The sequence below is a fragment of the Sapajus apella genome, unplaced genomic scaffold (assembly GCF_009761245.1).
Source record: "Sapajus apella isolate SASKATOON/1434 unplaced genomic scaffold, GSC_monkey_1.0 scaffold12, whole genome shotgun sequence".
NCBI lineage: Eukaryota > Metazoa > Chordata > Mammalia > Primates > Cebidae > Sapajus > Sapajus apella.
The window spans coordinates 1055617-1081411 of record NW_022436952.1 but is presented as its reverse complement, the minus strand read 5'-3'; the positions used below and the strand labels follow the sequence as shown (position 1 = coordinate 1081411).

The 25795-nt window shown below is 48.3% G+C and overlaps 3 protein-coding genes across 13 annotated transcripts in view; 2 read left to right on the top strand and 1 right to left on the bottom strand.

The window, feature by feature from the left end:
* Positions 1-2269, top strand: part of NBR1 (NBR1 autophagy cargo receptor) — a 43829-nt gene extending 41560 nt beyond the window's left edge. For all 8 annotated transcript variants that reach the window (XR_004269506.1, XM_032279519.1, XM_032279523.1 and 5 more), the window contains one exon: positions 517-2269. Coding sequence is in view for 7 of the 8 variants with exons in the window: in XM_032279519.1 (XP_032135410.1) it covers positions 517-690 (174 nt within the window). In the remaining variant the exon portion in view is untranslated. The remainder of the gene's footprint in view (positions 1-516) is intronic.
* Positions 2270-2407: 138 nt separating this feature from the next.
* On the top strand, positions 2408-8666 carry TMEM106A (transmembrane protein 106A). Of its 4 annotated transcripts, none has more exons than XM_032279526.1 (9): positions 2420-2503; positions 2799-2947; positions 3515-3749; positions 4319-4382; positions 6153-6306; positions 6793-6933; positions 7041-7084; positions 7584-7637; positions 8002-8666. In XM_032279526.1, exons 3-9 carry the CDS (start codon positions 3539-3541, stop codon positions 8120-8122), a joined length of 789 nt encoding a protein of 262 aa, XP_032135417.1. In that variant the 5' UTR covers positions 2420-2503; positions 2799-2947; positions 3515-3538; the 3' UTR covers positions 8123-8666. The 4 variants fall into 4 exon arrangements, with proteins under 4 accessions (XP_032135418.1, XP_032135417.1, XP_032135419.1 ...); XM_032279528.1 differs by having other exon boundaries at positions 2464-2597; XM_032279527.1 differs by lacking the exon at positions 2799-2947 and having other exon boundaries at positions 2408-2503.
* A 3511-nt stretch (positions 8667-12177) lies between these two features.
* Positions 12178-20274, bottom strand: CCDC200 (coiled-coil domain containing 200). The gene is made up of 4 exons (XM_032279529.1): positions 19202-20274; positions 14399-14726; positions 13727-13785; positions 12178-12359 (listed from the first exon to the last, which is right to left on the bottom strand). The coding sequence occupies exons 1-4, from the start codon at positions 19304-19306 to the stop codon at positions 12333-12335; spliced, it is 519 nt and encodes a 172-aa protein (XP_032135420.1). The 5' UTR covers positions 19307-20274; the 3' UTR covers positions 12178-12332.
* Between the last annotated feature and the right edge of the window lie 5521 nt (positions 20275-25795).

Genomic DNA, 25795 nt, shown 5'->3' with positions numbered 1-25795 from the left:
CAGAACAAAAAAACCAAAGAACCTTCCCTGGTTTTTATTTCCCCAGTTTTTTTTTTTTTTTTTTTTTTTTTGTCCAGCTCCTCTGCATGTCTGACAAAATTTCCCATACCATCTTTCAGTAACACTTTTATTTTGCTCATACTTGAGCCTCATCATCACAGTTACCTTTATGTGCACAAGGTCTCCGGGCCTTGCTGTCATTCCTTCATTTGGCCAAAAAATGCTTCTTCCTGAAAGTCCCCCATGAAGCATTCTCCTAGTACTAAGTACAATTTATTAGCTCCCCAGTTTCCCTTTTCTCCTCCAAGTACACACACACCTAATCTAAAACAGGGCCTTCCTAGTCCGAACCGTTGGTGTCAAATACACAGGAGTGCCACAGCCTTGAATCTAATTACCTAGCACTTTGAATAAATCTGGAAAGACTAGTATGCTTACAAGATGATAAAAATGTATAAAATAAACATTTAAATTATACAGAATTTTTTTTCTTTTGCTTTTCTTGTCTCTGCACAGCCATTAGTTTCTGAAGATCAGACAGCAGCCCTGATGGCCCATCTCTTTGAAATGGGATTCTGTGACAGGCAGCTGAACCTACGGCTGCTGAAGAAACATAATTATAACATCCTGCAGGTTGTGACAGAACTTCTTCAGATCAACAACAATGACTGGTACAGCCAACGTTATTGAGGAGTGACCTTGTATTAAATAATTGCCTGCTGCTCAGAGATGATCTTTATTCTGTTATTGGGGTTAAGCCCTTGCTTATTTTTCATCTGATGAATCTATACAGAGCCCATCATTGAGTTACCAAGACAGTACCTGTTACAGTATTTGGGGGAGCAAATCAAAGACCAGAACTTAAATTTTCACTTTAGACATTGAATAGAATAGTAGGAAGACAGTTTTGATTTGGATAAAATGCCTTTATTTTAGTGCATCGACAAGTGTAACTTCAAGTTCGTATAGAACCATTTTTCTTTCTGCTTTTATTGAAGTTGGGTATTTTTCTTTGGTTAATGTGGAATTTTTATGGGAGTATCTGTTAATTGTCAGGTTTTGAAAGAAATTAACCTTGAAAGTTGTTTTCAAGAATTATTCTCATAATTTCTGTAATCCACCCCAAGCTTCATAGTTATTTGGCACTGAAATAACACCCAGAGCATGATAGAAATGTTGTTACTCTTCCTTTCTCAAGGAGAAAGTAATTTTCCTGCAAGACTTAATAATTGGCACTATTGCTAAAGACTCCAGGGTGCATTCAAGAGTATCCAACTTTCAAGGATCTCTGCATTTCAGTGAGAGGAGGAAGAGTGTGCTGACTAACCCACCAGCAACTATTGAGCAATGTCTATTATAGTAATTCTGCATACATTTTTATTTAAGGGAAAAAAATTTAGGTAGTGTGAAATATTTTGCTAACCTTATAGAAAAGGAAAAAAAATCCTATTATTTAAAGGGAAAATTTAACTTAACAGTTACCTTTTTTCTTAATGTCAGGGGAGATCTTATTTTACAGTACAGTGGGGGAAATAGAAATATGTGAAAAGCAAAAGGCAGGCTCCTAAATTAATGTCAGTAAAGTTCAGGGTGGGCAAATGAGTGCGTATGAAGGTATAGGAAATGCTGATGACTTCTTTAATGCATGAAGTCCATTCAGAGGTATCTAGCCCTAGAAAGCCTAGAACAGGAAGAGGCAGCTGATGTTCTGCAGAACTTGGACCGGGGCAAAGTTGCTGAAAAAGTTTTGGTTTAACCCCAAGATAAGTGGGACAGAGCTTGTCCAGGGGCCCAAGTTCTCACTCTGTTTACAGAAGGGAGTTGGTGAAGGAAGAGGCAACAAAAAATGCTAAACATTTTATCCGTGAAAATGACTTCCAGAAAAGGAAGAATCTGAACCCCAGACCGAAGGGGGGAAAGATAATTAAAATAGTATTATCTAACTGGTTGGTATTTGTAATGAATGGTGATTTTAATTAGTCATTAGCCATAATGATGTTTATTTACAGTATAACTCCTGAATGCTACTTAAATAAACCAGGATTAAAACTGCAAGCCAACCAGGCCGTTCATTATTTAACATGTTAATCAGGGCTTCCGGATTGAAGATGGGAGCAGCTGGGTGTCTGTAATTGGGTTGATGGGCGGGACCTATCTTGACCATCGGAGTTTTATAGTCGAGGGCCAGGAAGGCCCGGGTCGTCCGCTCCATTGTAATTTTACATAACCACTTAAAGAATGGTGAAATAAATGTTCTTGGAAATTCCTACCTGGACTGGCTAGTCCTTGCGGAAGCAGCGTCCGGGGCCTCGGGTGACGTTCGGAGAGCTGAGAGCATCTCACGTCGCTCCTTGGCGAAGGGGCGGGCCCGGGGACGAGGGGGTGGGCCCGGAGGGGCTGGGGCGGGACTTCCTTGGGCACTGAGTCAAAGCTTGAGACGGGTGTCCGCTTCCGCACTTTCGATTCCGCTTGCTGGCGTTTCTGTCGCTGCGGTAGTCCGCTGGTAAGACCCTCCTCAGACTCTGTCTGCGCTCCCCTTCGGAGGTCAAGAGACCTATGCCGCTGCCTCGCCCAACACACAGGCGCCCCCTGCCCAGGTACCGAACTTGACTAACGGCCTCTCGGGGTGTCTGGTGGGACTTGAAATCCTCCCTCAATGAAGTCACACCTTCTCCGTCCGCGCACACCCTGTCGGCCCATGACAGAGCCGCCATGTAGCCCGGAATCAGCTTGGCCCTTCCGGGAGGTCAGGGTCCTTACTATCCCCACTCTCCAGTGCGACACATTCGCTCCCCTAGGACTCCTGAAGGCGGCTGGCGGCGCTTCTCCTCCCTACCACTGCCCAGCCCAGCCCACTCTGCCCTTAGAGGCCCTTCTCCCCAAAGACACACTCCTGAAGTGTCGCCCTTGTGCAGCTGAGGAGCTTGGGATCCCAGAACTGAACCAGGTGAGTCTCCCTATATTTAGCCCAGAAAGATCTGTGTGACTCACTTGCCGGCCTCCTTGTGCCACACAGAGTCCAGATTTAGCCTTGACTTTTCCTAGTGAAAGACCCTGATTTCTCCTTAGGGTTTCTTACCCAGCCTCAGAAAGCAGTGAGGCGTCTGCTTTCTACCATTGCGTCCTTAGGGGTCTTAACCACACCTGTGACCAGTCTGGCCTCCTCTCTCCTTGTTTCAAGGAATCTCTTTTCTGCCCTATCCAACTTCCTTCCCTTGAAGTGAATGATAGCTCAGCAACTTTTCCAGAGAAAAACTAAATCCTCTGCCATTCACTTACAGAAGTTCCTTAAAGTGAAATAACTTCTGCTTTTCTCTTCCCTTTTGAGGCAGAGTGGTCTCTTTAACAATAATGAAAGGAGTTGAAATGCATTGAGATTCTGAGGGTCCCATGTAACCACCTGATTTTTCACACCCTATCTTCCTTAGGCTTGATCTTGCTTAAACTGTGGTGGGGTTCCTTGCAAATCTTGAGAACCTCAAACCAAAATTGAACTTTGGTCTTTTCTCATTAGTGAACCCCCACCCCACCCCGAAGAATGGGTAAGACGTTTTCCCAGCTGGGTTCTTGGCAGGAGGATGAGAACAAGTCAATCCTGTCCTCCAATCCAACCATTGGCAGCAAGGCTGCCAGCTACTCCAGTACCAGTAGCAGCAAGTCTTTTTGTTCCCGTGTGCCTTGTGAAGGAACTGCTGGTGCTAGCTTTGTGACTTGTCCCACCTGCCAAGGCAGTGGCAGGATTCCCCAAGGTGAGTGGCCCAAGGCTCTGGAAATAGCCTGGAATCCAGGGAAAGTTCTTAGCCTGTTGGTCTGGGGCAGCCCCTCTGAGTCTCCTTGGATGGGGTTAGATCTGCTCCCAGCTCTTGACCTCCCAGTCTCAGGCTGGCCAGGGAGTTACTTTCTGTCCTTGGGCTCCCTGCAAAAACCTGCCCTCCTGCCCTGGTTGTATTCCCCAGCCCCTTGTGGGAAAGAGGGGTTCTAGCCACTGTGCTCTTGAGCAACACTGTGTGTCTTAGGATTCGTTCAGTTCAAGAAGTTTCAAATTACTTTCCAAAGATGCTGGGAACCTCTGATTTGCTAATGACTTTCAGAGATTCTTCATACCTATTAGTGGAAATCCTACTTCCATTCTAGGGATGGTAAAGCTGAGCTGCCAACTTTGGTAGCAGAGTCCAGTGCTTCCAGTCCTGCTCTGGGGCAGAGGTGGCATGCTTCTAACATTGCTCTATGGTGTGGGTGGAGGGGTGGGAGGCTGGCACAGGAAATATTTGTCACAATTGCATCTTGGCCCTCCCTCTCACCCTCCCTCCCTCTCTAGAGCTGGAGAAGCAGTTGGTGGCTCTCATCCCCTATGGGGACCAGAGGCTGAAGCCCAAGCACACGTAAGTTCCCCTTCCTCCCCCAGCTCCACAAGTCATCGCCCCTGGGGGCTTCTCCCTTTGTCTCTTCTATTTTGATCCCCCCTAATTTTTTCCTATTAGTTCTTCTATAGAAAGCCTGAACCTCACTGGGCTCAGAGGTACCAGCTCCTTATGCCCAAGGATTTTTCCTGATTTAAGAAGCTCCAGGGCCAGGTGTGGTGGCTCACGCCTGTAATACCAGCACTTTGGGAGGCTGAGGCAGGTGGATCACTTGAGCTCAGAAGTTCAAGACCAGCCTGGGCAACATGGTGAAACCCCATCTTTACCAAAAAAAGAAGCAGCAGCCGCTGTGGGCACAGCAGATGTCACATGAAGCCACTTGGTAGCCTTCCTTAAGCATCACTGCTTCCAGGAAGCATGACCCCCTCTCCGAGACAGAAAGGATCTAGTAGCACTGCAAGTCCTCCCAGGAAGGAGGGAACAAGCACGTGACCCTGGCTGCAGTTGATTTGAAAACATTTTCTAAAGCACTTCCCTGGCTGAGGCACTTCAGACTTGCTTGTTTTTCTCCCAGTAGAGATGAAAAACCTATTGCTGCCTGTTCTGGGACATTTCAGAACCTCAGGCAGCCCTGGGACCCACCATGTTTGTGATCTGAGTCCATCTGACATGGAACTCCCACAGCCACCTCCCAAGGGCCTGGTGTCAACCTGGGAGTCCATACCAAACCAGACCCTCTCAGCCACCCCACTGTACCAGAATTAGAAATTAGTCTGGGCGCCGTGGCTCATGCCTGTAATTCCAGCACTTTGAGACTAAGGCAGGCAGATCACCTGAGGTTAGCAGTTCAAGACCAGCCTGGCCAACACAGCAAAACCCTGTCTCTACTAAAAATACAAAACTTAGCTGGGCATGGTGGCAGACATCTGTAATCCCAGCTACTTGGGAGGCTGAGGCAGGAGAATCATTTGAACGTGGGAGGTGGAGGCTGCAGTGAGCCAAGATCACGCCACTGCACTCCAGCCTGGGTGACGTAGTGAGGCCTCATCTCCAAAAGAAAAAAAAGAAAGAAATTACCAGCCTGACCAGCATGGTGAAACCCCATTTTTTACAAAAATTAGCCAGGTGTGGTGGCAGGTGCCTGTAATCCCAACTACTCTGGAAGCTGAGACAGGAGAATTGCTTGAACCCGGGAGGTGGAGGTTGCAGTGAGCTGAGATTGTGCCATTGCACTCAGCCTGGCTGACAGGGCAAGACTGTCTCAAAAAAAATAAATAAATACAAAATTAGCAGTGCCCATCATAAGATACTAACAAAGTACTGTCTCTCTAATGCATATCTGAATTTTGAATTGAATGGTTGGTGTTCTGTTCTGAATGTTAAAATTCAGAACTTTCAAATATGGACTTATTTCTTCTAGTGATAATTAGCATTCATTGTGCTTTTGCCATGTGCAAGGACCTGCGATTAGTATTTTTTCATATATTAGCCGATAACAAATTCTGTGAGGTCAGTACAATTATTTGCCTTTTACCAACTGAGACAAGGAGGTAAGTGGGCTGCTCCATGTTATTGGGTCAATGGGCACAGAGAGCTGGGAGTGGAAACCAGGTTGCCTGCCTCCCAGTTCTGTGCGTCTTCTCGCTCTGGGCCACATCTGGGGAGCTAAATGTTGGGGTGGTGTGCAGGGGAACGCCTTGTATATGGAAAGGAGTGTCTGAACCCCCTCCCCAAGTTTCCTTGGTGTTCAGACTTTTCCATTCCTCCATCCTGGGTCTTGCTTTCCCACAGGAAGCTCTTTGTGTTCCTGGCGGTGCTCATCTGCCTGGTGACTTCCTCCTTCGTCATCTATTTCCTGTTTCCCCGGTCCATCCCTGTGCAGCCTGCAGGCCTCAACTCCTCCGCAGTGGCCTTTGGCGAGTCTGATATCCACCTCAACATAACGGTGGGTGGGTGCCCTTGGGTTCCATCCCCCCCTTCCCAGCAATACTTCGCTGTAATCTTTGTCCACTTTTGTGACCCTGGGCATGGGAAGCCGGGGATCTTATGGCACGCAGAGGGTGTTGGGAGCCTGAAGAGAGGTAGGAGCAACAATGAACTCCATGACAGATGGTAAGGATTGGGACTCTACACAGTAAGGGGTCAGAATCAGGGCCAGATAAGTAAATCATAGGGGTGGATGGGGTGACAGTGCCTGAGACTCCCTGGTGGACAGTACTGAATGGAAAGAAGCCGTACAGGGTGAGCCTGGATCCTGCGCCAGCTTAACTTCTTCACCATTCAGAGCCCCTCCCAAGGGCTCCTGGTACTGGTCCTCTGCACCTGAAGCTTGTCATGGGGCTCAGGCCAGCCAGCCAGGCTTCTGCAACTGTTTGGCTTCTCCTAAGGATAGGCCATCTTCACTCCTCCCTTCCTTTGTCTTCATCCCCAGAATGTCTTAAATATCTTCAATGGCAACTACTACCCCATCACGGTGACACAGCTGACTCTTGAGGTTCTGCACCTGTCCCTCGTGGTAGGGCAGGTTTCCAACAACCTTCTCCTACACATCGGCCCTCTGGCTAGTGAACAGGTGACTCTTCTCTCCCTGGCCAGCCCTGCCCACTGGAGCATGGATGTGTGGTGGTGAGAAAGGGTCAGCTGGAGTTGGGGCTAACCCTGTGCCCATTTGTTTGACAGATGTTTTATGCAGTAGCCACCAGGATACAGGATGAAAACACATAGTGAGTACCCCTTGATCTCTTCTCCCCTAGCTGCTTGTCTGCCTTAGGAACCCACTTAATACCCACCAGCTTTCCTGATTGCTTAGCAAATTCTGCAGCCAGCATCTGGCCTGCCCTCCCATGGCCAAGAATGTAATAAGCAAGGGTTCAGGGTCCCCAGCCTCTGCCTGTTTGGATCTTGATTAGAATGCAAAACAGGTTGGAATTTGGTTAATCTTTACAATATGTGACTTTGAGCTCTTCAGCCTGCATTGCTGAGGAAGATGAATGTTTTGTTTTCTACTGAGTGGGGGTTCCAGCATGTGCCTGGGCCAAGTGAGTGGAGGTCAGAGTGATAGTGCAGCTGCCACACTCACCTGAGGGGTGAGAGTGGCATTTTGGGGGCACCTAATGGAGGGAAGGGGGTCTGTGGGATAAGGAAACTGGGACCTGCAGGCATCCTCTGAGCTAACAGGCTGCTCCATGTGACACATGGTCCCACGTTCTCTTTTTCTCTTAGCAAAATCTGTACCTGGCCGAAAATCAAAGTCCACCATGTGCTTTTGCACATCCAGTAAGTAGAGCCTGGAGCTCTGGTATCCCTGACATCACTTCTGACTTCAATCTCACTCAGCTCCTCCTCATGGGCAGAGAGTCATCCAAGCTGACCCCATGAGTCTTTGTTGGCTCTTGGGAATAGCAAGTCTGGCCACTTTTCTAAGTCTCACCTTGCCTATAAGCTATTAGGGACAACAGGTATAGGGTGTCTAGAAGCTGCTGGAACACAGGTGGGGCAGCTGTCCCAGCTACCTTGCAGAGTGGGAGCCAGAGGGAAGGGAAAATGAGGGAGCCCCTCCTCCCCACCCCCAGACAGAATAACAGGGCCAGAGCTTTCCTTTTCCTCCCAGCCATGGCAGCAAGGCCTGTTTCCTCTCCAGGGGCACCCTCACCTGTTCCTACCTGAGCCATTCTGAGCAGCTGGTCTTCCAGAGCTATGAATATGTGGACTGCCGAGGAAACGCATCAGTGCCCCGCCAGCTGACCCCTCACCCACCATGACCTGTCTGTTGTCCCTGTACTCCAGGCACCTGTAACCCTGGTCTATATCTCCCACAACTCCCTGGTGACTAAAGAAGGACTATAGAGGCTTTGCCAAAGGAGAAGCCCTGCTTCATCACGCCCTTCCCTCGTCAGCACAGGGAGCTTGCTTTGAAGTTAACTTCATACACACACACTCATATCCTTTGAGTCGCCCAGATTCTTTCAGTGGCTTCAGAATCTTTCAGATTCTGCCCTTGGTTAGTCTTTTTTTTTTTGGTAGAGACAGAGAATTTCACTGTTGGCCCAGGCTGGTCTTGAACTCCTGGGCTCAAGCAATCCTCCCTTCTTGGCCTCCCAAAGTACTTGGATGACAGATGTGAGTCACTGTGCCTGGCTGGTCTTTCTTGAGGAAAATCTGACCTGGCATTTTCTTGAGGCACCTTACATTCCTAGAAGTGGCACCTGCCCTTTCAAGTACTGAGCACCTGGTCAGTCTGAAGGGGCCACTTCACCCCAACTCCATTGGGGCTCATTCTACTGTCTGAATATAGAGAAAGCTGTAGTTTTATCTGGCTTTTAAAACATAGACCCGCTGGCCGGGTGCAGTAGCTCACACCTGTAATCCCAGCACTCTGGGAGACTGAGGCAAGTGGATCACCTGAGGTCAGGAGTTTGTGACCAGCCTGGCCAACATGGTGAAACCCCATCTCTACTAAAAATATAAAAATTAGCTGGGTGTGGTGGCATGCCTGTAATCCCAGCTACTTGGGAGGCTGAGGCAGAATCGCTTGAAACCAGAGGGCAGAGTTTGCAGTAAGCCAAGATCACGCCATTGCACTCCAGCCTGGGCGAAAGAGGGAAACTTCATCTCAAAAAAAAAAAAAAAAAGAAAAGAAAAAGAGGCCGGGCACGGTGACTCATGCCTGTAATCCTAGCACTTTGGGAGGCCGAGGTGGGTGGATCACCTGAGGTCAGGAGTTCAAGACCAGCCTGGCCATCATGGAGAAACCCCATCTTTTAAAAAAAAAAATGGACCCTTTTCAAGTTTTCTACCCACTAATAAGAAAATGACTTTGGGGACATCCAGTGCCATCTCCAAGGACTTTCAGGGGATCATAGATGCTTTCCTTTATCTACTTTGACCATGTGAAAAAGCGATGGTGATGGCCTTCTCTCTGCTAACTTCTCCGCCACCCATCTGATAGTAAGATTAGCAAGGGCCCTTTGGCCCTCTGTCCTTTCTGGTTATTGACTGTCCCTGGTTCCTAGGAAGACAGAGCTGTTCTCCAGCTAAAGTTTCTCCTCTCTATAAAGCAGTTTTACTATTCCCTTCATAGCAGGAGTCAAAATAGTACAGGAGGGGAGGGAGGCACCTGGCATTCCCTAGGCCTACACAGGAAAAACAGAACCAAAGGCAGAATCATTGTATAAGATATTTATTAAAGGAGTGTCTCGGCCAGTTGTGGTGGCTCATGTCTGTAATCCCAGCACTTTGGGAGGCTGAAGTGGGCGGATCACCTGAGGTCGGAAGTTTGAGACCAACCTGACCAATATGGAGAAACTCTGTCTCTACTAAAAATACAAAATAAGCCAGGCGTGGTGGTGCCTGCCTGTAATCCCAGCTACTCGGGAGGCTGTGGCAGGAGAATCGCTTGAACCCGGAAGGCAGAGGTTGTGGTGAGCCAAGATCGTGCCATTGCACTCCAGCCTGGGCAACAAGAGTGAAACTCTATCTTAAAAAAAAAAAATGGGAGTCTCTAAGTCCATACCCTAAGCCCATGTGAGTGGACACAGGCAGGTCAAACGGTGGGCCCAGCTGCTGTCATCTGAAAGCCTGCAGGAGACGAAGCTATCAGTATCCAGCTGAGGCTGCTAGGCTCTGTTCCACCACCACCTTAGCACCAGGGCCCACTCTGGTCCCAGAGGCCTCATCTGTCCTTGGGCTTTGACAGTGTGGAGCAGCACATCTGCAGAGACTGGTCTAGACCCTCTTTTTCCTGTCACTCAGCCGGGGCTAAGCCCCAGATAACACAGGTTCCCACTGACTCCTAGTGGAAATGGTTTCTGTACTTTAGCAGAACGGGAAGGATATTTGCTCATTAAAGATGGCTTGGTTTTACAGCCGGGTGCAGTGGTACGCACCTGTAGTCCTAGCTACTCAGGAAGCTGAGGTGGGAGGATCTCTGGAGCCCAAGAGTTCAAGTTTAACATGAGCAACATTAGCAAGACTTCATTTAAAAAAAAAAAGCCAGGCATGGTGGTGCACACCTGTAATCACAGCTAGTCAGGAGCCTGAGGCAGAAGAATCATTTGAACCCAGGAGGCAGAGGTTGCAGTGAGCTGAGATCATGCCACTGCACTCCATCCTGGGTGACAGAGTGAGACTCCATCTCAAAAAAAAAAGATGGCTGGCGTTTTATCATTCAGACAGAAAGATGAGCATAGGTGGGCGGGGAAAGCTAAATTTGAAGTAGGATGCATGGAGAGGAAAAAGTGATGACAGAACTGGGTAACTAGCTGACTGGGGGAATGAGGGGAAGGAAGGAGGCCGTGCTGTCTCCAAGCTGATCTCAAGGTGGTGCTGGCAAGCTCGCAGAAGTCCAGAGAAGTCAGGCTGGAGCTGCTGTGTATAGCCTGCCAAATGTAAAGTATTTATATTGAATAAACTATACTTAAAGAGTGTTCAAAAAAGTCTCCTGGGAGTGGGAAGGGAGCTGGTGAATACTCCCTAGGATACTCCCTATTTCACAAACTTTTCTCTTTTTTTTTTTTGCGACAGTTTCACTCTGTCACCCAGTCTGGCGTGCAGTGGTGCAATCTCGGCTCAGTGCAACCTCCTGTGTTCAAGTGATTGTCATGCCTCAGACTCCCTAAGTAGCTGGGTTACATGTACCACCATACCCAGCTAATTTTTGTATTTTTAGTAGAGACAGGATTTCACCATGTTGGCCAGGCTGATCTCAAACTCCAGGCCTCAAGTGATCTGCCCATCTTGGCCTCCCAGAGTGCTGGGATTACAGGCCTGAGCCACTATGCCTGGCAGAAACTGTTTTCTTAATGTTCCAGTGGGCAGCCAAGTCTCTTCCCCAGGCCTCTGAGCCCTTGATGACATGTCCTGCTCTTCTGTTTTCCTTGAGATCGCTCACAGGAGCTCCCTCCCTCTTTCTTCCATCGTGTATCTCTGAAGTCTCTTCCAATTTTGCTATTCCTCTTCTGTGCCACCACCATCCTGTTATCTTCCCCAACTGCTCCCAGGAAATGTCCCTGGGTTAAATGTCCCTGGGTTGCACTGAAACGGCCCCTTCAGGCAAACCAAAGGCAATGCTGTGTGGGCTACAATGAAATACCCAGCTGATCCCTCAGGTGGGGCTTGTGATTGAGGTGACTGAGGCAGCCTTTCTCAGCCTGGAGGAAGAAAGCCCTTCCCAGGGCTTGTGCCTTCCTGCCACCCAGCCCTACCCGCTCTTTCACCTTGGGCTGGTGAGGGGGACGCCTGGGGTCTTTAGAACCTCTCGGTTGTCCCTGATAGACAAGAGGCTGAGAGCCAGGAAGGGAGAGGACTGTGGATTTTAGAAGGCAAGCCCTACCTCCCCTTCCCAGGGTCAGGTGTCATGTTTCTGAGGCTGCAGCCCCCCTTTCCTCCAAGTTCTTTCCATCCCTGCCCCCATCATGCATTTGACAGCTGAGTGCCCACTGTGGGCCAGACATCGCACTGGGCTTGGAGGTGGGGAGCATCACTGCCTGCCACCGCTTTCTGCTTCTGCGGGCCTGCTCTGATGTGATGCGGCCCTTCCCCAGTCTATCTCTCAGTAAACATTGGCCTGGGGGAATGGGTGACGGCTCCAGTGACGGTCATAAGCTGAAGCCCCCAACAGACTTATCACTGCTGAATAAGGGCAGGTAGTGATAGCAGTAGGAGTTGCATCTTGGGGGAACCTAAGGACCCAGTTCTCCCATTAGCTTTGCCTGGAGGATAGGCTTGCCTTCCACTCTCTTTCCACCCTCTCCATCCGCTTCGTGAGTCCTCCTGCCCTCTCCCCTCATCCCTTCCCAAAAGCTGACCAGTCCCATAATTCCTTCCAGGAAAAAAAAATTACATTTTATTCCTGGCAGCCTCCTCTTCGAGTGGGTGGCTTTTGGAGTGGAGATGTTGCTGGATGCTGAGAAGATGTGGTCGCTCATCTGCTTTTTGGGGATGGCCACTGAGGTCTTGTGTTCAATCTCTGGATCACCACTGCTGTATGTAGTCGGTAGACTGAGAAGACAGAGAGATAGGAAACAATGCAAGTCAGCGGCTTCTGGTTTCAGAATATTGTGTGAAACCCCTTGAGGCCAGAGGAATCAAAGTGAAATGTAGCAGCCAGTCCTCATCCTAGAAGTGCTAGCCTCAAGTTCTTTCATCCTTTGCACCTCTGTCAGACACACCTTTCCAACGCTTGCACAATTACATATTCTTGTTAAGAGTTACCATCCAGGCTGGGCATGGTGGTGCACACCTATAATCCCAGCACTTTGGGAGGCTGAGACTGGTATATCACTTGAGACCAGTCTGGCCAACATGGCGAAACCTCATCTCTACTAAAAATACAAAAATTAGCCGGGCAGGGTGGTACATGCCTGTAATCCCAGCTACTCAGGAGGCTGAGGCAGGAGAATTGTTTGAACCCAGGAAGTGGAGGTTGCAGGTGGAGGTTGCAGCTGAGATTGTGACACTGCACTCCAGCCTGGGTTGCCATCCTGAGTTTGATGGCCTACAATGAGCTGGACTCCAAGCTAAGTGCTTTTAATGCTCTTTCCTTGATTAATATTTTTATTTATTTGTTATTTATTTATTCTTGCTCTTTTGCCTAGGCTGGAGTGCAGTGGTGTGATCCTGGCTCACTGCATCCCCCGCCTCCAGGGTTCAAGTGATTCTCTTGCATCAGCCTCCTGAGTAGCTGGGACTACAGGTGCGTGCCACCACACCCAGTGAATTTTTTTTTTATTTTTAGTAGTGACGGGGTTTCACCATGTTGGCCAGGATGGTCTCAATCTCTTGACCTCGTGATCCGCCTGCCTTGACCTCCTAAAGTGCTGGAATTATAGGCATGAGCCACTGCACCCAGCCACCCAACTGTTTTTTTAAATTTTTTGTTGTTGAGACAGAGTCTCACTCTGCTGCCCAGGCTGGTCTCAAACTCCTAGGCTCAAGTGATCCTCTCACCTTCATCTCCCAAAGTGCTCGGATTACATGCATGAGCCACCACACACCTGACTTTCTTGTTTTTTCTTTTTTTTTTTTGAGGTGGGATCTCACTATGTTGCACAGTCTGAACTTGAACTCCTGGGTGCAAGCAGTACTCCTGCCTTAGCTTCCCAAGAAGCCAGGACTACTGCACCCAGCTTCCTACCCAAACATTTTTAATGGGGCAAAGAATAGAGAAATAATAGAGGAATAGACCATCCAGAAATAATTTGAAATAATTCTAGTCTCTTCCCCTTACTCCTGGCTAAGGAGGTTTCTCTGGACTGCACATACACACACATTCTCAGTCACACACACATACATACATACATACATACATACATACATATTCTCATCCACCCAGAGTCTATCTTTCGGAGTCTGCGTCTCTCTCTCACCTTGAGTTGTGAATATTGAGTGTTTTTGGTGGGGCTAGATTGGCATGGGTTCGTGAGACCTGATGGTGAAACAAAGTACAGGTTACTCATCCAGCAATCTTCCAAGGATGGAACACTATAGGGCCGGATTCCTTATGTGTCTGGTGACCCAGGTGATGGTGGGGGTGATGGTGAGGACAAGCTCCTACCTGGGGCAAGGCACAGACTGAGCTCTTCCTGAAGATTCTCAACTAGGAAGCTGTGCTGTGCTTCCCTGTTCCAGACTTCACAGGGCTCAATATATCTGTTAATAAGCCTATAACTCATGTCTCACCCTCTGATCACCCACCTCCTCTGTCACTCTTACCCTGGAAGAGGGGCCGACAGCTTCTCAGTCACTCTCTGCAGAAGATGGAAGGAGCCATAGGTTGGCATTAACCCACCCAAAGGGAGTTGACCAGCAAGGCATTAAAGGCTGAGGGTACTTGGGAGAGTCAGAGAGGGTAGGGTGGTAGATATGGATTCTGGATTACAGGGGTGGGATGGAAGCAAAGGGCTCCTCTCCTCACCACCTCCCACTCCCAGGCTCCAGCCCATAGTCTGTGAGGATTTTCTGCCCCCTTTGGAATCTGTTGTGCATACAAAGAGATTGCCCTCCAGCTTAATGGGTCCCCACTGAAGTAGGTTGGTGACCTGGCCTTTGGGAATCATTCTGGAGACTGCATTTGGGGGTGGGCTGAGTACGAGGGGCTTGAGCATCTGGTTGTGTTGGCTGAGGTGGTGGCTGTGGTTGTGGTTGCTGTGGCCATGGCTGCGCCTGAGCCTGTGCCTGTGCTGGTGATGACAGCTGTGGTGGTGGCTGCGGTGGTGGCTGCGGTGGTGGCTGCACTGATAGCTGCGAATGTGGTGGCTTCCATGAGGTCCACAATTTCACCTCTGGTGGTCGTGTCACATTTAACTTCTTAGGTGGCTCGATTTTTTTCTCTGATTGTTTTTCTTCCTCCTGGTGTTTCTTCAGTTCCTGGCAAGAAGCCCACAGGCAAGTGGAGTCCTCCTCTCCCCACCCAATCACCCATCTGCCAGAGAAACTTTCTGGAACAAGGCAAGTGAATAGAGAGGTATAGATGGTGGTGATCTCTGTTCCCTAGAGCTGGAGGCTGAAATTGGGCCTGGCTGTCTCCCTCATCTACTGCAACACCCAATAACTATTTCTGGGCAACAACACCCATGGCACAGCCCCAGCCCAGGAAATAGCACTGTCTCTGAGCACCTGCTTCCTCCCTTGAGAGCTCAGCACTGAAAGCAGTGTTTAGTGCCAGAGGATAAAGAATAATTCCCTGAAAATGCCTGGTTTTTTGTTTTGTTTTTTAGAGACAGGTTCCCACTCTGTGACCCAGGCTGCAGTGCAGTGGCACGATTATGGCTCACTGTAATCTGGAACTACTGGGCTCAAGTGATTCTCCTGCCTCAGCTTTGCACATAGCAAGGACTACAGGTGCACACCACCATGCCTGTTTTTTTTTTTTTTTTTTTTTAAATAGAGACAGGGTCTCATGTTGCCCAGGCTGGAGTGCAGTAAGTAGTGCAATCTTGGCTCACTGCTGCCTCGACCTCCCAGGCCCAAGTTATCCTTCCACCTCACCCTCCTGAGTAGCTTGGACCATATGCATGCACCACCATGCATAGCTAATTTTTAAATTATTTGTAGTGACAGTGTCTCCCTATGTTGCCTAGGTTGGTTTCAAACTCCTAGCCTCAAGCAATCCTCCAACCTCAGCCTCCCAAAGTGTTTTTTTAATAACCCAAGGGTGCTTCTAAACTTTATAAGTGCTTTGGAATAGCATTGTCAAATAAAAATATAATGCATGACACATGTATAATTTTAAATTTTCTAATATCCACATAAAAGAAGAAATAGGGGCCAGGTGAGGTGGCTCATGCCTATAATCCCAGCACTTTGGAAGGCTGAGGCAGGCAGATCACAAGGTCAAGAGATGGAGACCATTCTGGCCAACATGGTGAAAACCCGTCTCTACTAAAAATACAAAAATTAGCCAGAGCAATCAGGCAAGAAAAAGAAATAAAGGGTATTCAGTTAGGAAAGGAGGAAGTCAAATTGTCTCTATTTGCAGACAACATGATTGTATATTTAGAGGACCCCATCGTCTCAGCCCAAAATCTCCTGAAACTGATAAGCAACTTCAGCAAAGTCTCAGGATACAAAATCAATGTGCAAAAATCACAAGCATTCCTATACACCAATAACAGACTTAAAGAGAGCCAAATCAAGAACGAACTGCCATTCACAATTGCTACAAAGAGAATAAAATACCTAGGAATACAACTAACAAAGAATGTAAAGGACCTCTTCAAGGAGAGCTACAAACCACTGCTCAACGAAATAAAAGAGGACACAAACAGATGGAGAAACATTCCATGCTCATGGTTAAGAAGAATCAATATCATGAAAATGGCCATACTGCCCAAAGTAATTTATAGATTCAACGCTATTCCCATCAAGCTACAAATGACCTTCTTCACAGAACTGGAAAAAACCACCTTAAACTTCACATGGAACCAAAAGAGAGCCCGCATAGCCAAGTCAATTCTAAGCAAAAAGAACGAAGCCAGAGGCATCACACTACCTGACTTCAAACTATACTACAAAGCTACAGTAATCAAAACAGCATGGTACTGGTACCAAAACAGAGATATAGACCAATGGAACAGAACAGAGGCCTTGGAGGCAACGCCACACATCTACAACCATCTGATCTTTGACAACCCTCACAAAAGCAATGGGGAAAGGATTCCCTGTTTAATAAATGGTGTTGGGAAAACTGGCTAGCCATGTGCATAAAGCAGAAACTGGACCCCTTCCAGACACCTTACACTAAAATTAACTCCAGTTGGATTTAAGACTTAAACATAAGACCTAACACCATAAAAACCCTAGAAGAAAACCTCGGCAAAAGCATTCAGGATATAGGCATAGGCAAGGACTTCATGACTAAAACACCGAAAGCATTGGCAACAAAAGCCAAAATAGACAAATGGGGCCTAATTAAACTCCAGAGCTTCTGCACAGCAAAAGAAACAATCATTAGAGTGACTCGACAACCATCAGAATGGGAAAAAATTTTTGCAATCTACCTATCTGACAAAGGGCTAATATCCAGAATCTACAAAGAACTAAAACAGATTTACAAGAAAAAAACAAGCCCATTCAAAAGTGGGTGAAGGATATGAACAGACGCTCTACAAAAGAAGACATTTATGCCGGGCGCGGTGACGCAAGCCTGTAATCCCAGCACTTTGGGAGGCCGAGGCGGGTGGATCACGAGGTCAAGAGATCGAGACCATCCTGGTCAACACGGTGAAACCCCGTCTCTACTAAAAATACAAAAAATTAGCTGGGCATGGTGGCGTGTGCCTGTAATCCCAGCTACTCAGGAGGCTGAGGCAGGAGAATTGCCTGAACCCAAGAGGCGGAGGTTGCGGTGAGCCGAGATCGCGCCATTGCACTCCAGCCTGGGTAACAAGAGCGAAACTCTGTCCCAAAAAAAAAAAAAAAAAAAAAGAAGACATTTATGAGGCCAACAAACATATGAAAAAATGCTCATCATCACTGGTCATTAGAGAAATGCAAATCAGCCAGGCGCAGTGGCTCACACCTGTAATCCTAGCACTTTGGGAGGCTGAGGTGGGCAGATCACCTGAGGTCAGAAGTTCGAGACCAGCCTGACCAATATGATGAAACGCTGTCTTAAAAAAAAAAAAAAGAAAAAATTGTAAAAAAAAAAAAAAAAAAACGCAAATCAAAACTACATTGAGATGCCATCTCATGCTAGTTAGAATGGCGATCATTAAAAAATCTGGAGACAACAGATGCTGGAGAGGATGTGGAGAAATAGGAATATTTTACACTGTTGGAGGGAGTGCAAATTAGTTCAACTATTGTGGAAGACAGTGTGGTGATTCCTCAAGGACCTAGAAATAGAAATTCCATTTGACCCGGCAATCCCATTACTGGATATATATCCAAAGGATTATACATCGTCCTTTTATAAGGACACATGCACATGAATGTTCATTGCAGCACTGTTTACAATAGCAAAGACTTGGAACAAACCCAAATGCCCATCAATGATAGACTGGACAGGGAAAATATGGCACATATACACCATGGAATACTATGCAGCCATAAAAAATGATGAGTTCGTGTCCTTTGTAGGGACATGGATGAACCTGGAAACCATCATTCTCAGCAAACTGACACAAGAACAGAAAAATCAAACACCACATGTTCTCACTCATAGGTGGGTGTTGAACAATGAGAACATATGGACACAGGGAGGGGAGCATCACACATGGGTCTGTCAGGGGGAACTAGGGGAGGGACAGCGGTGGATGGGGAGTTGGGGAGGGATAACATGGGGAGAAATGTAAGATATAGGTGATGGGGAGGAAGGCAGCAAACCACATTGCCATGTATGTACCTATGCAACAATCTTGCATGCTCTTCACGTGTACCCCAAAACCTAAAACACAATTATAGATATATATATATATATATATATGTACACACAAAAATTAGCTGGACGTGGTGGCATGTGCCTGTAGTCCCAGCTACTCTGGAGGCTGAGGCAGGAGAATCACTTGAACCCAGGAGGTTCAAGACTGGAGCAAGACACCATTTTTAAAAATAAATATATAAATAAATAAATAATTAAAGGCCAGGCACGGTGGTTTACACCTGTAATCCCAACACTTTGGGAGGTCAAGGTGGGAAGATTGCTTGAGTCCAGGAGTTCCAGACCAGCCTGGGCAACACAGTTAGACCCTGTCTCTATTACAATAATAAAATACATTAAAAAAAATTTTTTTTTGAGACAGAATCTCAATCTGTCGCCTAGGCCGGAGTGCGGTGGCACCATCTCGGCTCACTGCAACCTTCGCCTCCCTGGTTCAAGTGATTCTTCTGCCTCAGCCTCCCCAAGTAGCAGAAATTATAGGCATGCGCCACCATGCCTAGCTAGTTTTAGGGTTTCACCATGTTGGCCAGGCTCGAACTCCTGACCTCAAGTGATCCACCCGCCTCAGCCTCCCAAAGTGCTGGATTATAGGTGTGAGTGACCATGCCCGACCCAAATAAAATTTTTGAAAACTAAATTTATATAAAACTTAAAATTTAGTTCCTCAGTCACACTCCAAGGATCAATATACCACACAGGCTGGTGGTTACCCTGTTGGACAGAACACCTTTAAACCTCCCAGGCCTAGACCCCTTGCCCTCCGCCAGACTAGTATAACAGGGAAATTGAGTCAGGTGATAGTGTTCCCCCAACACAGATGGTCTGAGAGAACACAAAAAGACCTGCTTTCCTCCTACTCGACAACATTCACCAAATAGCAGCTTCCTAGGGTTCTGTCTCCATTCTCCATTCCCTTCCTGCTCCAGAAAGGACCCTGAAGAACCCAGCCTATCTCATGCACCTGTTCTTTCTGCTGTAGCTCCTGCTGCTGCTGGGCCATCAGCCACCTCCTTCGGTCCAAAGCCATCTGCCGGCGCCGGGCCTCCCAGTGGTAGGCACTACTCATGATCGTGGGATGGTGTGAGGCCCCAGGTTGGGGTGGGGACAGGCAGAGCCCACTGCTCCTACCACTTCTGTCTCTTCCCACTTGGACCCCTCTGCCTGTAACTGGAACCACCTCACAATGTGGTGACTACCAGGGCAACTGAGCAGGCCCCGCCTGCTTTGTTGAGGAAGGGAGGCATTTTTCCCAAGGCTCCTAGGGAACATCTGCAAAGTATCTTTCTAGAAGGGCTTCTAGTATCTAGAAGCCCTTCCCACCTTAGCTTTGAGTCTCAGTGGGCCCCATGGACAATTCAGCAGTAGTCTTTTCTCTCTGGCTTCTTTCCTCCACTCTTCCTCAGAGGCTTCCAGCATCATCATCTGGCCTTTCCTCTGCTGATCCCTCCCCGCTTAGGTCTCTGGAATTACCTTTTTCTTCTTAATGTCTCCACTCCCATCTCCCCTCTAAATGTGCTGAGTCAGAATGAAAGAAAATACAAAATCCTACTAAGCCTCACTAGTTCTCAGCCCCCAGAACAGGTCTAACAAAGGGGCTTATTAGAAAACACCCTAGCTCTGGAGATTTCTAACGCTGGACTCAAGCCTAGCATCTACCTCTTCCTATAATCCTGGAGACCCTACCTAACCTGTCTGGGCATCAGTTTCCTTGCCTGTAGAATAAGTGATAACTTGTTCCCTTCTTTCACACGGCTGGTATAAGGATCAAATAGAATAATGGATGGGAAATAAAAGATGAAGTATAAAATTGTTAGCTACAGGTTGGAATTATCATTCTACCTGACCCTTCCAGGGACTGTGTCCCCAGCAGGTGGAGTCAGCAGGTGAGAGGATTATTCTCTGAAGCCTAGGAAGGCTTTTGGGAATAGGGACCGTGCATTTAAGATCACCCCAAGTGGCCGGGTGAGGTGGTTCACACCTGTAATCCCAGCACTTTGGGAGGCCGAGGCGGGTGGATCATGAGGTCAGGAGATCAAGACCATCCTAACACGGTGAAACCCTGTCTCTACTAGAAATAGAAAAAAATTGGTTGGGCAAGGTGGCACGTGCCTGTAGTCCCAGCTACTCGGGAGGCAGAGGCAGGAGAATCGCTTGAGCCCAGGAGGTAGAGGTTGCAGTGAGCTGAGACTGCACCACTGCACTCCAGCCTGGGCAACAAAGGGAGACTCCAGCCTGGGCAACAACAACAACAACAACAACAACAAAAAAAAAAGATCACCCCAAGTAGGCCATTGTCCTGTCTCCTAAATATACACACACTTTTACCCAGAGATATAAGTCTTTCTGAAAGCAGTGAGCCCGAGTCCAGCTTCAGGGCTTGGGGCAGGGGAAGGGTGTAGGTGAAAAGGATGCTTCAAATCCAGCCTCTAGTGTGGTGGGGATTTGGGTGGGGAGCAACCCTTGAATCAGAACAGGTCTAATGATTTGATTCTGCTGAGACATTTGAAAATAAAACAGCAGGTTCCAGGAGAGCCTGTCAATTCTAGCAGCCAGTGTAGTGGAGTCAGCTTGGGCTTTGGAGTCAAACAGACTCAGGTTCAATACTGGCTGTGTCATTTGTTTCATCCTGCCAAACCTGCGGCCAGAGTTGCCCCAAAAGCGGCAGCAGGGGAGTTCACACAAAGGAGTGCCCCAAACCATCCTGAGATGGGATTCCAAAGAAAGTACTAAACACTGAAGCAATCGGTACAAAGCATTTATTAGGGGAACTTTCCTATAGACAGTGTGCTGCAGCAGCCGTCCAGATGGATAGCGAAAGAAAAGTGATGTCCTACCTAGGTGTGCCAGCAGAGAAGGGGTCAGGGTATGAAGTGTATATAAAGGCTTAAAGAATTTGGCTAAGGATGTTTTTTTCCTTTTTGAGATGGAGTCTTGCTTTGTCACCAGGCTGGAGTGCAGCTGACCTTGTGACCCACCTGCCTCGGCCTCCCAAGGTGCTGGTATTACAGACGTGAGCTACCGAGCCTGGTGTTTTTTTCTCTCTTAAACCTGTGTATCTTTGTCAGTGCCTGTTCCAGGCCCTGATTTGGATTCAAGCCTTTTGGGGAAAACTTGCAGTGGGCTGGGTCACAAAGCAGGCAAAGCATTCTGCTTTTTGGTCAGGACACAGAAAGAAAGCAGGCGGAACTGAAGGACCCTGCACGCCTATCAGCTTGGACAGGTCAGTGCGTCACTCAGTGTCTCCAAGCCCTCTCTCCTTGTTCAGGTTGTCAGAAGACCCCAGACAATGCTTGGAAAGTGCCTGCCCTCACAGTGGGGCCCCCAGCTATGACCAGGTGGTAGGGACGTCCCAGCCCTGCTGCTGGGGGCACTAAGGTTTGCTGGCTCTCTTGCTCTTGTAAAAAGGAGTGCCGTTCTTTCTCCCAGCACAGAGATGTCATCTACAAGAGTAGGTACAGGAGGATTTCAAAATATGTCTTCGAAGCTTGTCACTAGACGTTTATCTTCACAGCATATTTATCTTATTATAAATGAATTCTTTTTTTTTTTTTTTTTTTGAGACGGAGTTTCGCTCTTGTTACCCAGGCTGGAGTGCAATGGCGCGATCTCGGCTCACCGCAACCTCCGCCTCCTGGGTTCAGGCAATTTTCCTGCCTCAGCCTCCTGAGTCGCTGGGATTACAGGCACGTGCCACCATGCCCAGCTAATGTTTTGTATTTTTAATAGAGACGGGGTTTCACCATGCTGACCAGGATGGTCTCGATCTCTTGACCTCGTGATCCACCCGCCTCGGCCTCCCAAAGTGCTGGGATTACAGGCTTGAGCCACCGCGCCCGGCATAAATGAATTCTAAAAATGTTTAGGTAGCAAACAATAAGAGAAAACAAGGCTAAGTCCTTTTTTTTTTTGTAGAGACAGGTTCTCACCATGTTGCTCAAGGTGGTCCAAACTCCTGGGCTCAAACAACTGATCCTCCCACGTTGGCCTCCCGAAATGCTGGAATTACAGGCAAGAGCCATCACACCTGGCCTCATCTCCCTGTCTGAGTCCCTCCTACCTCCCATGTGCACACTGCTTCTCCCAGCTCCATCTCTAGGAGTCTGCTCCACATTCCACCCTCCCTTAAAATCTAGATTTTAACTTGTCTTGGCCCTCAGTGCCCCATGCTGTCACTAATTTTAACTATTTGCACATTTGTTTTTTTTTTTTCCTTGAGACAGAGTCTCACTCTGTCGCCATCCTAGAGCGCAATGGCGCAATCTCAGCTCACTGCAACCTCTGCCTCGTGGGTTTAAGCAATTATCTTACCTCAGCCTTTGGAGTAGCTGGGACTACAGGCCCACACCACCACGCCTGACTAATTTTTGTATTTTTAGTAGAGACAGGGTTTCACCATTTTGGCCAGGATGGTCTCATGATCCGCCTGCCTCAGCCTCCCAAAGTGCTGCGATTACAGGCGTGAGCCACCGTGCCCAGCTGCACATTTGCATTTTAAAGTAAAGCCTGGGCCGTGCGCATTGGTTCATGCCTGTAATCCCAGCACTTTGGGAAACCGAGGTGGGTGGATTGCCTGAGTTTAGGAGTTCAAAACCAGCCTTGGCAATAAGGCGAAATCTGCCTCTACTAAAAATGCAAAAAATTAGCTGGGCATGGTGGTGAGCCCCTGTAATCAGCTACTCAGGAGGCTGAAGCAGGAGAAACTGTTGAACCCAGCAGGAGAAAGTTGCAGGGAGCTGAGATCACACCACTGCACTTCAACCTAGGTGACAGAGCGACACTCTGTCTTATAAATAAATAAAGCCTGTAGGCTGATGTGTTGGCTGGTAATCCCAGTATTTTTGGGGGCAAAGATGGGAAGATCTTTTGAGCTCAGGAGTTCCAGACTAGCCTGGGCAACATAGCCACGACACATCAGTTGGCGCCCCCACCCTGCCATTTCCCAACCCCATATCTCAAAAAACAATAAAATAAAATAAAGCAAGTTTGTTGTTATTCAAGACCCAGAATCTTCTGTTTTGGAAGAAGCAAAGTGTGATTAGAAACACAAGCAGGTAAGTCTTGTGAAATAGCAGCTGCAAGGCCGGGTGCGATAGCTCACACCTGTAATCTCAGCACTTTGGGAGGCCAAGGCAGGCAGATCACTTGAAGTCAGGAGTTTGGGACCAGCCTGGCCAACACAATGAACTGTTTCTACTAATAATAGAAAAATGAGCCTCAGCCTGCCTCAGTAGCTAGAACCACAGGTACACACCACCATGCCTGGCTAATTTTAAATTTATTATTATTATTACTACTATTATGTTTGTGTGGTATCCCTATATTGTTCAGGCTGGTCTTGAATTGCTGGGCTCGAGTGATCTTCCCACCTTGCCCTCCCAAAGTGTTGGGATTACAGGCATGAGCCACCATCCCCAGCCTCCTCTATACGTCTTTTTGGTCCACTTTTTTTTTACAATTTTTTTAAAACTTATTTGTAGAGACGAGGTCATGCTATATTGCCTAAGCTGGTCTCAAACTCTTGGACTCAAGCAAATCCGCCCACCTTGGCCTCCAAAAGTGCTCTGGAATTACAGGCGTGAACCACCGTGCCCAGCCCTTGTATACTTTTATCGTTCCATCTTTTTCACTTTGAAATCTTTGACCCACTTGGCATTTATCTTGATGTATGGTGAATGAGCCATGACTGTAACACTGCACTCCAGCCTGGACAACAGAGGGAAACCTTATCTCAAAAGATACATGCATGCATACATAGGCCAGGCACAGTGGCTCACACCTAGAATCCCAGCACTTTGGGAGGCTGAGATGGGTGGCTGCCATATTGTACTTAACGGGACAATAAAATGGAGATGACAATGATGGGGTGGAGGTTGGGGTAAAGTGAAAGGAGGGAAACCCTTGCTGAGATGGGGAAAAAAAAGTAAGGGGGCACCAAAAGACTCAGCAATCCAGATAAATGTCTTGATTATCCGATAACTGAGGTAAGATATATTGCATTGAACTATTATTTACTTTGATTACTGAAGGGTTCAGGAGAAACACCTTCTGAAATTCAGCCCTGGAGGTCTGGCCTCACCCTAATCCTGGCTGTGGCTAATAGTAATGCCCACCTCCTAAAGCTGTTGAGTGAATTAGAGCCCTGAGCCCGAGGCTGGCATTGGGACGGGCACAGTTTATATTTTTTGACCTGGTTGTTTGTTCAACAGGCATCCTGCAGGGGGCGCATGACTAGCTGAGTGTCACTATCGGATCTTTGATACCTTCTTGCTTTTCTGAAATCAAATAAGAGACATAAACTCCCAAGTCCACTGTCGTGTGAGGAAGGAGGACGGGAAAGGTAAATGCAGAAGCTGCAGGCGGCAGTCTGTGTCTCAGAGAGACTTACCCAACTTTGCTGGGGGCCTTGACGCCCATCTTCCCCCAGAGCACCCGGCAGACACCCCAGCCCTCTGGTGTCCTCCCACCCCGAGCCCGATCTTCCCCCTTGACGCCTGCCCCGGGCCAATAGCCTCCTAACTGCGTCCTCTCTGAGTGTGTCGTGCTTATCACGGCCTATCCGTGGTTTCTTCTCTCCACAAAGGTTTACTGAGCGTCTTCAAATCTCCAGGCACCAGACTAGTGCGGGGAAACGGGGATAAGTGTTGATGAGGGTCTCAGCCCTCCGTGATGGGATTTCAGAGGGGAGGGAAAGGACTGCCCAGAAGGGTGGTGAGTGGAGTAGTTGATAGAAATAACGGGGTGCGATGAAATACGTAGGAGGGCTGCCAGTCACCCTATGGGGCGGGTGCGGAGGGCCGTTAACTAAGGGAGGCTTCCCGGACGGCTGACACCCAAGCGGAGTCCCGATAACCTGCGTCAGGAATAGCCAGGCGAGGAGGAGGAGGTGAGAGGAATCCGCGTCCCAAGCAGAGAGGAAGCTTTCCCTACACGGCACAGGACACGGTCCGTGCATAGATGCCACCGGAGGCGCAGGCGCTTGGGGAGAACCCCTGCCGGGCCCCTCGCCGTCCACGCGCAGCCTCCCTACAACCGGTATCTGATGGTCAGCCTCCAGCCTGGCAGAGGGGAATGAGCCCCTCGTCCAGCAGGTATGAGGCTGGTGACGAACGAAAGACCCGGCGCAGCCTGGTCTCCTCTTGTGATGAGGCCTTGCGACCTCGTCTTTCTCCAGGAAAACGTGGACCGCTCTCCGCCGACAGGTCTCTTCCACAGACCCATCTTGCCTTCGCCCCCAGTCTCTTTCGGTTCTGTCTTTTGGCTGGATTGACACAAACAAGGAAGTCGCCCCCAACGGAGCCCCGGCCCTTGACAGCGGAGGCGGCCAGGGGACGGAGTCAAACGAGGTGATCACGCCTCCCGGGGGGAAAGGGCGGGGCATGCAAATTTGAAATGAAAGCCCGGAAACGCGGGAATAGCAAGGGTAAAAGATTTCTCCTTTAAAACGTGGAGAATAAAAAAATCAGCCCGAGTGTGTAATGGCGTGAACAGCGGTGTGGACGAGACAAAGAGAATGAGGCAAGGAGCGAGGCTGGGGCTCTCACCGCGACTTGAATGT

Bases quoted from the DNA above. Each gene is read 5' to 3' on its own strand.
- CCDC200 (XM_032279529.1), bottom strand. From the start codon at position 19,306: ATGAGTAGTGCCTACCACTGGGAGGCCCGGCGCCGGCAGATGGCTTTG. The intron at 14,727-19,201 runs GTGCATGAGATA...GCTTCTTGCCAG, and splicing joins AGCTACAGCAGAAAGAACAG to GAACTGAAGAAACACCAGGA. The intron at 13,786-14,398 runs GTCACCAACCTA...TTTCACCATCAG, and splicing joins GAATGATTCCCAAAGGCCAG to GTCTCACGAACCCATGCCAA.
- TMEM106A (XM_032279527.1), top strand. From the start codon at position 3,539: ATGGGTAAGACGTTTTCCCAGCTGGGTTCTTGGCAGGAGGATGAGAAC. The intron at 7,085-7,583 runs GTGAGTACCCCT...TTTTTCTCTTAG, and splicing joins ATACAGGATGAAAACACATA to CAAAATCTGTACCTGGCCGA. The intron at 7,638-8,001 runs GTAAGTAGAGCC...TTTCCTCTCCAG, and splicing joins CATGTGCTTTTGCACATCCA to GGGCACCCTCACCTGTTCCT.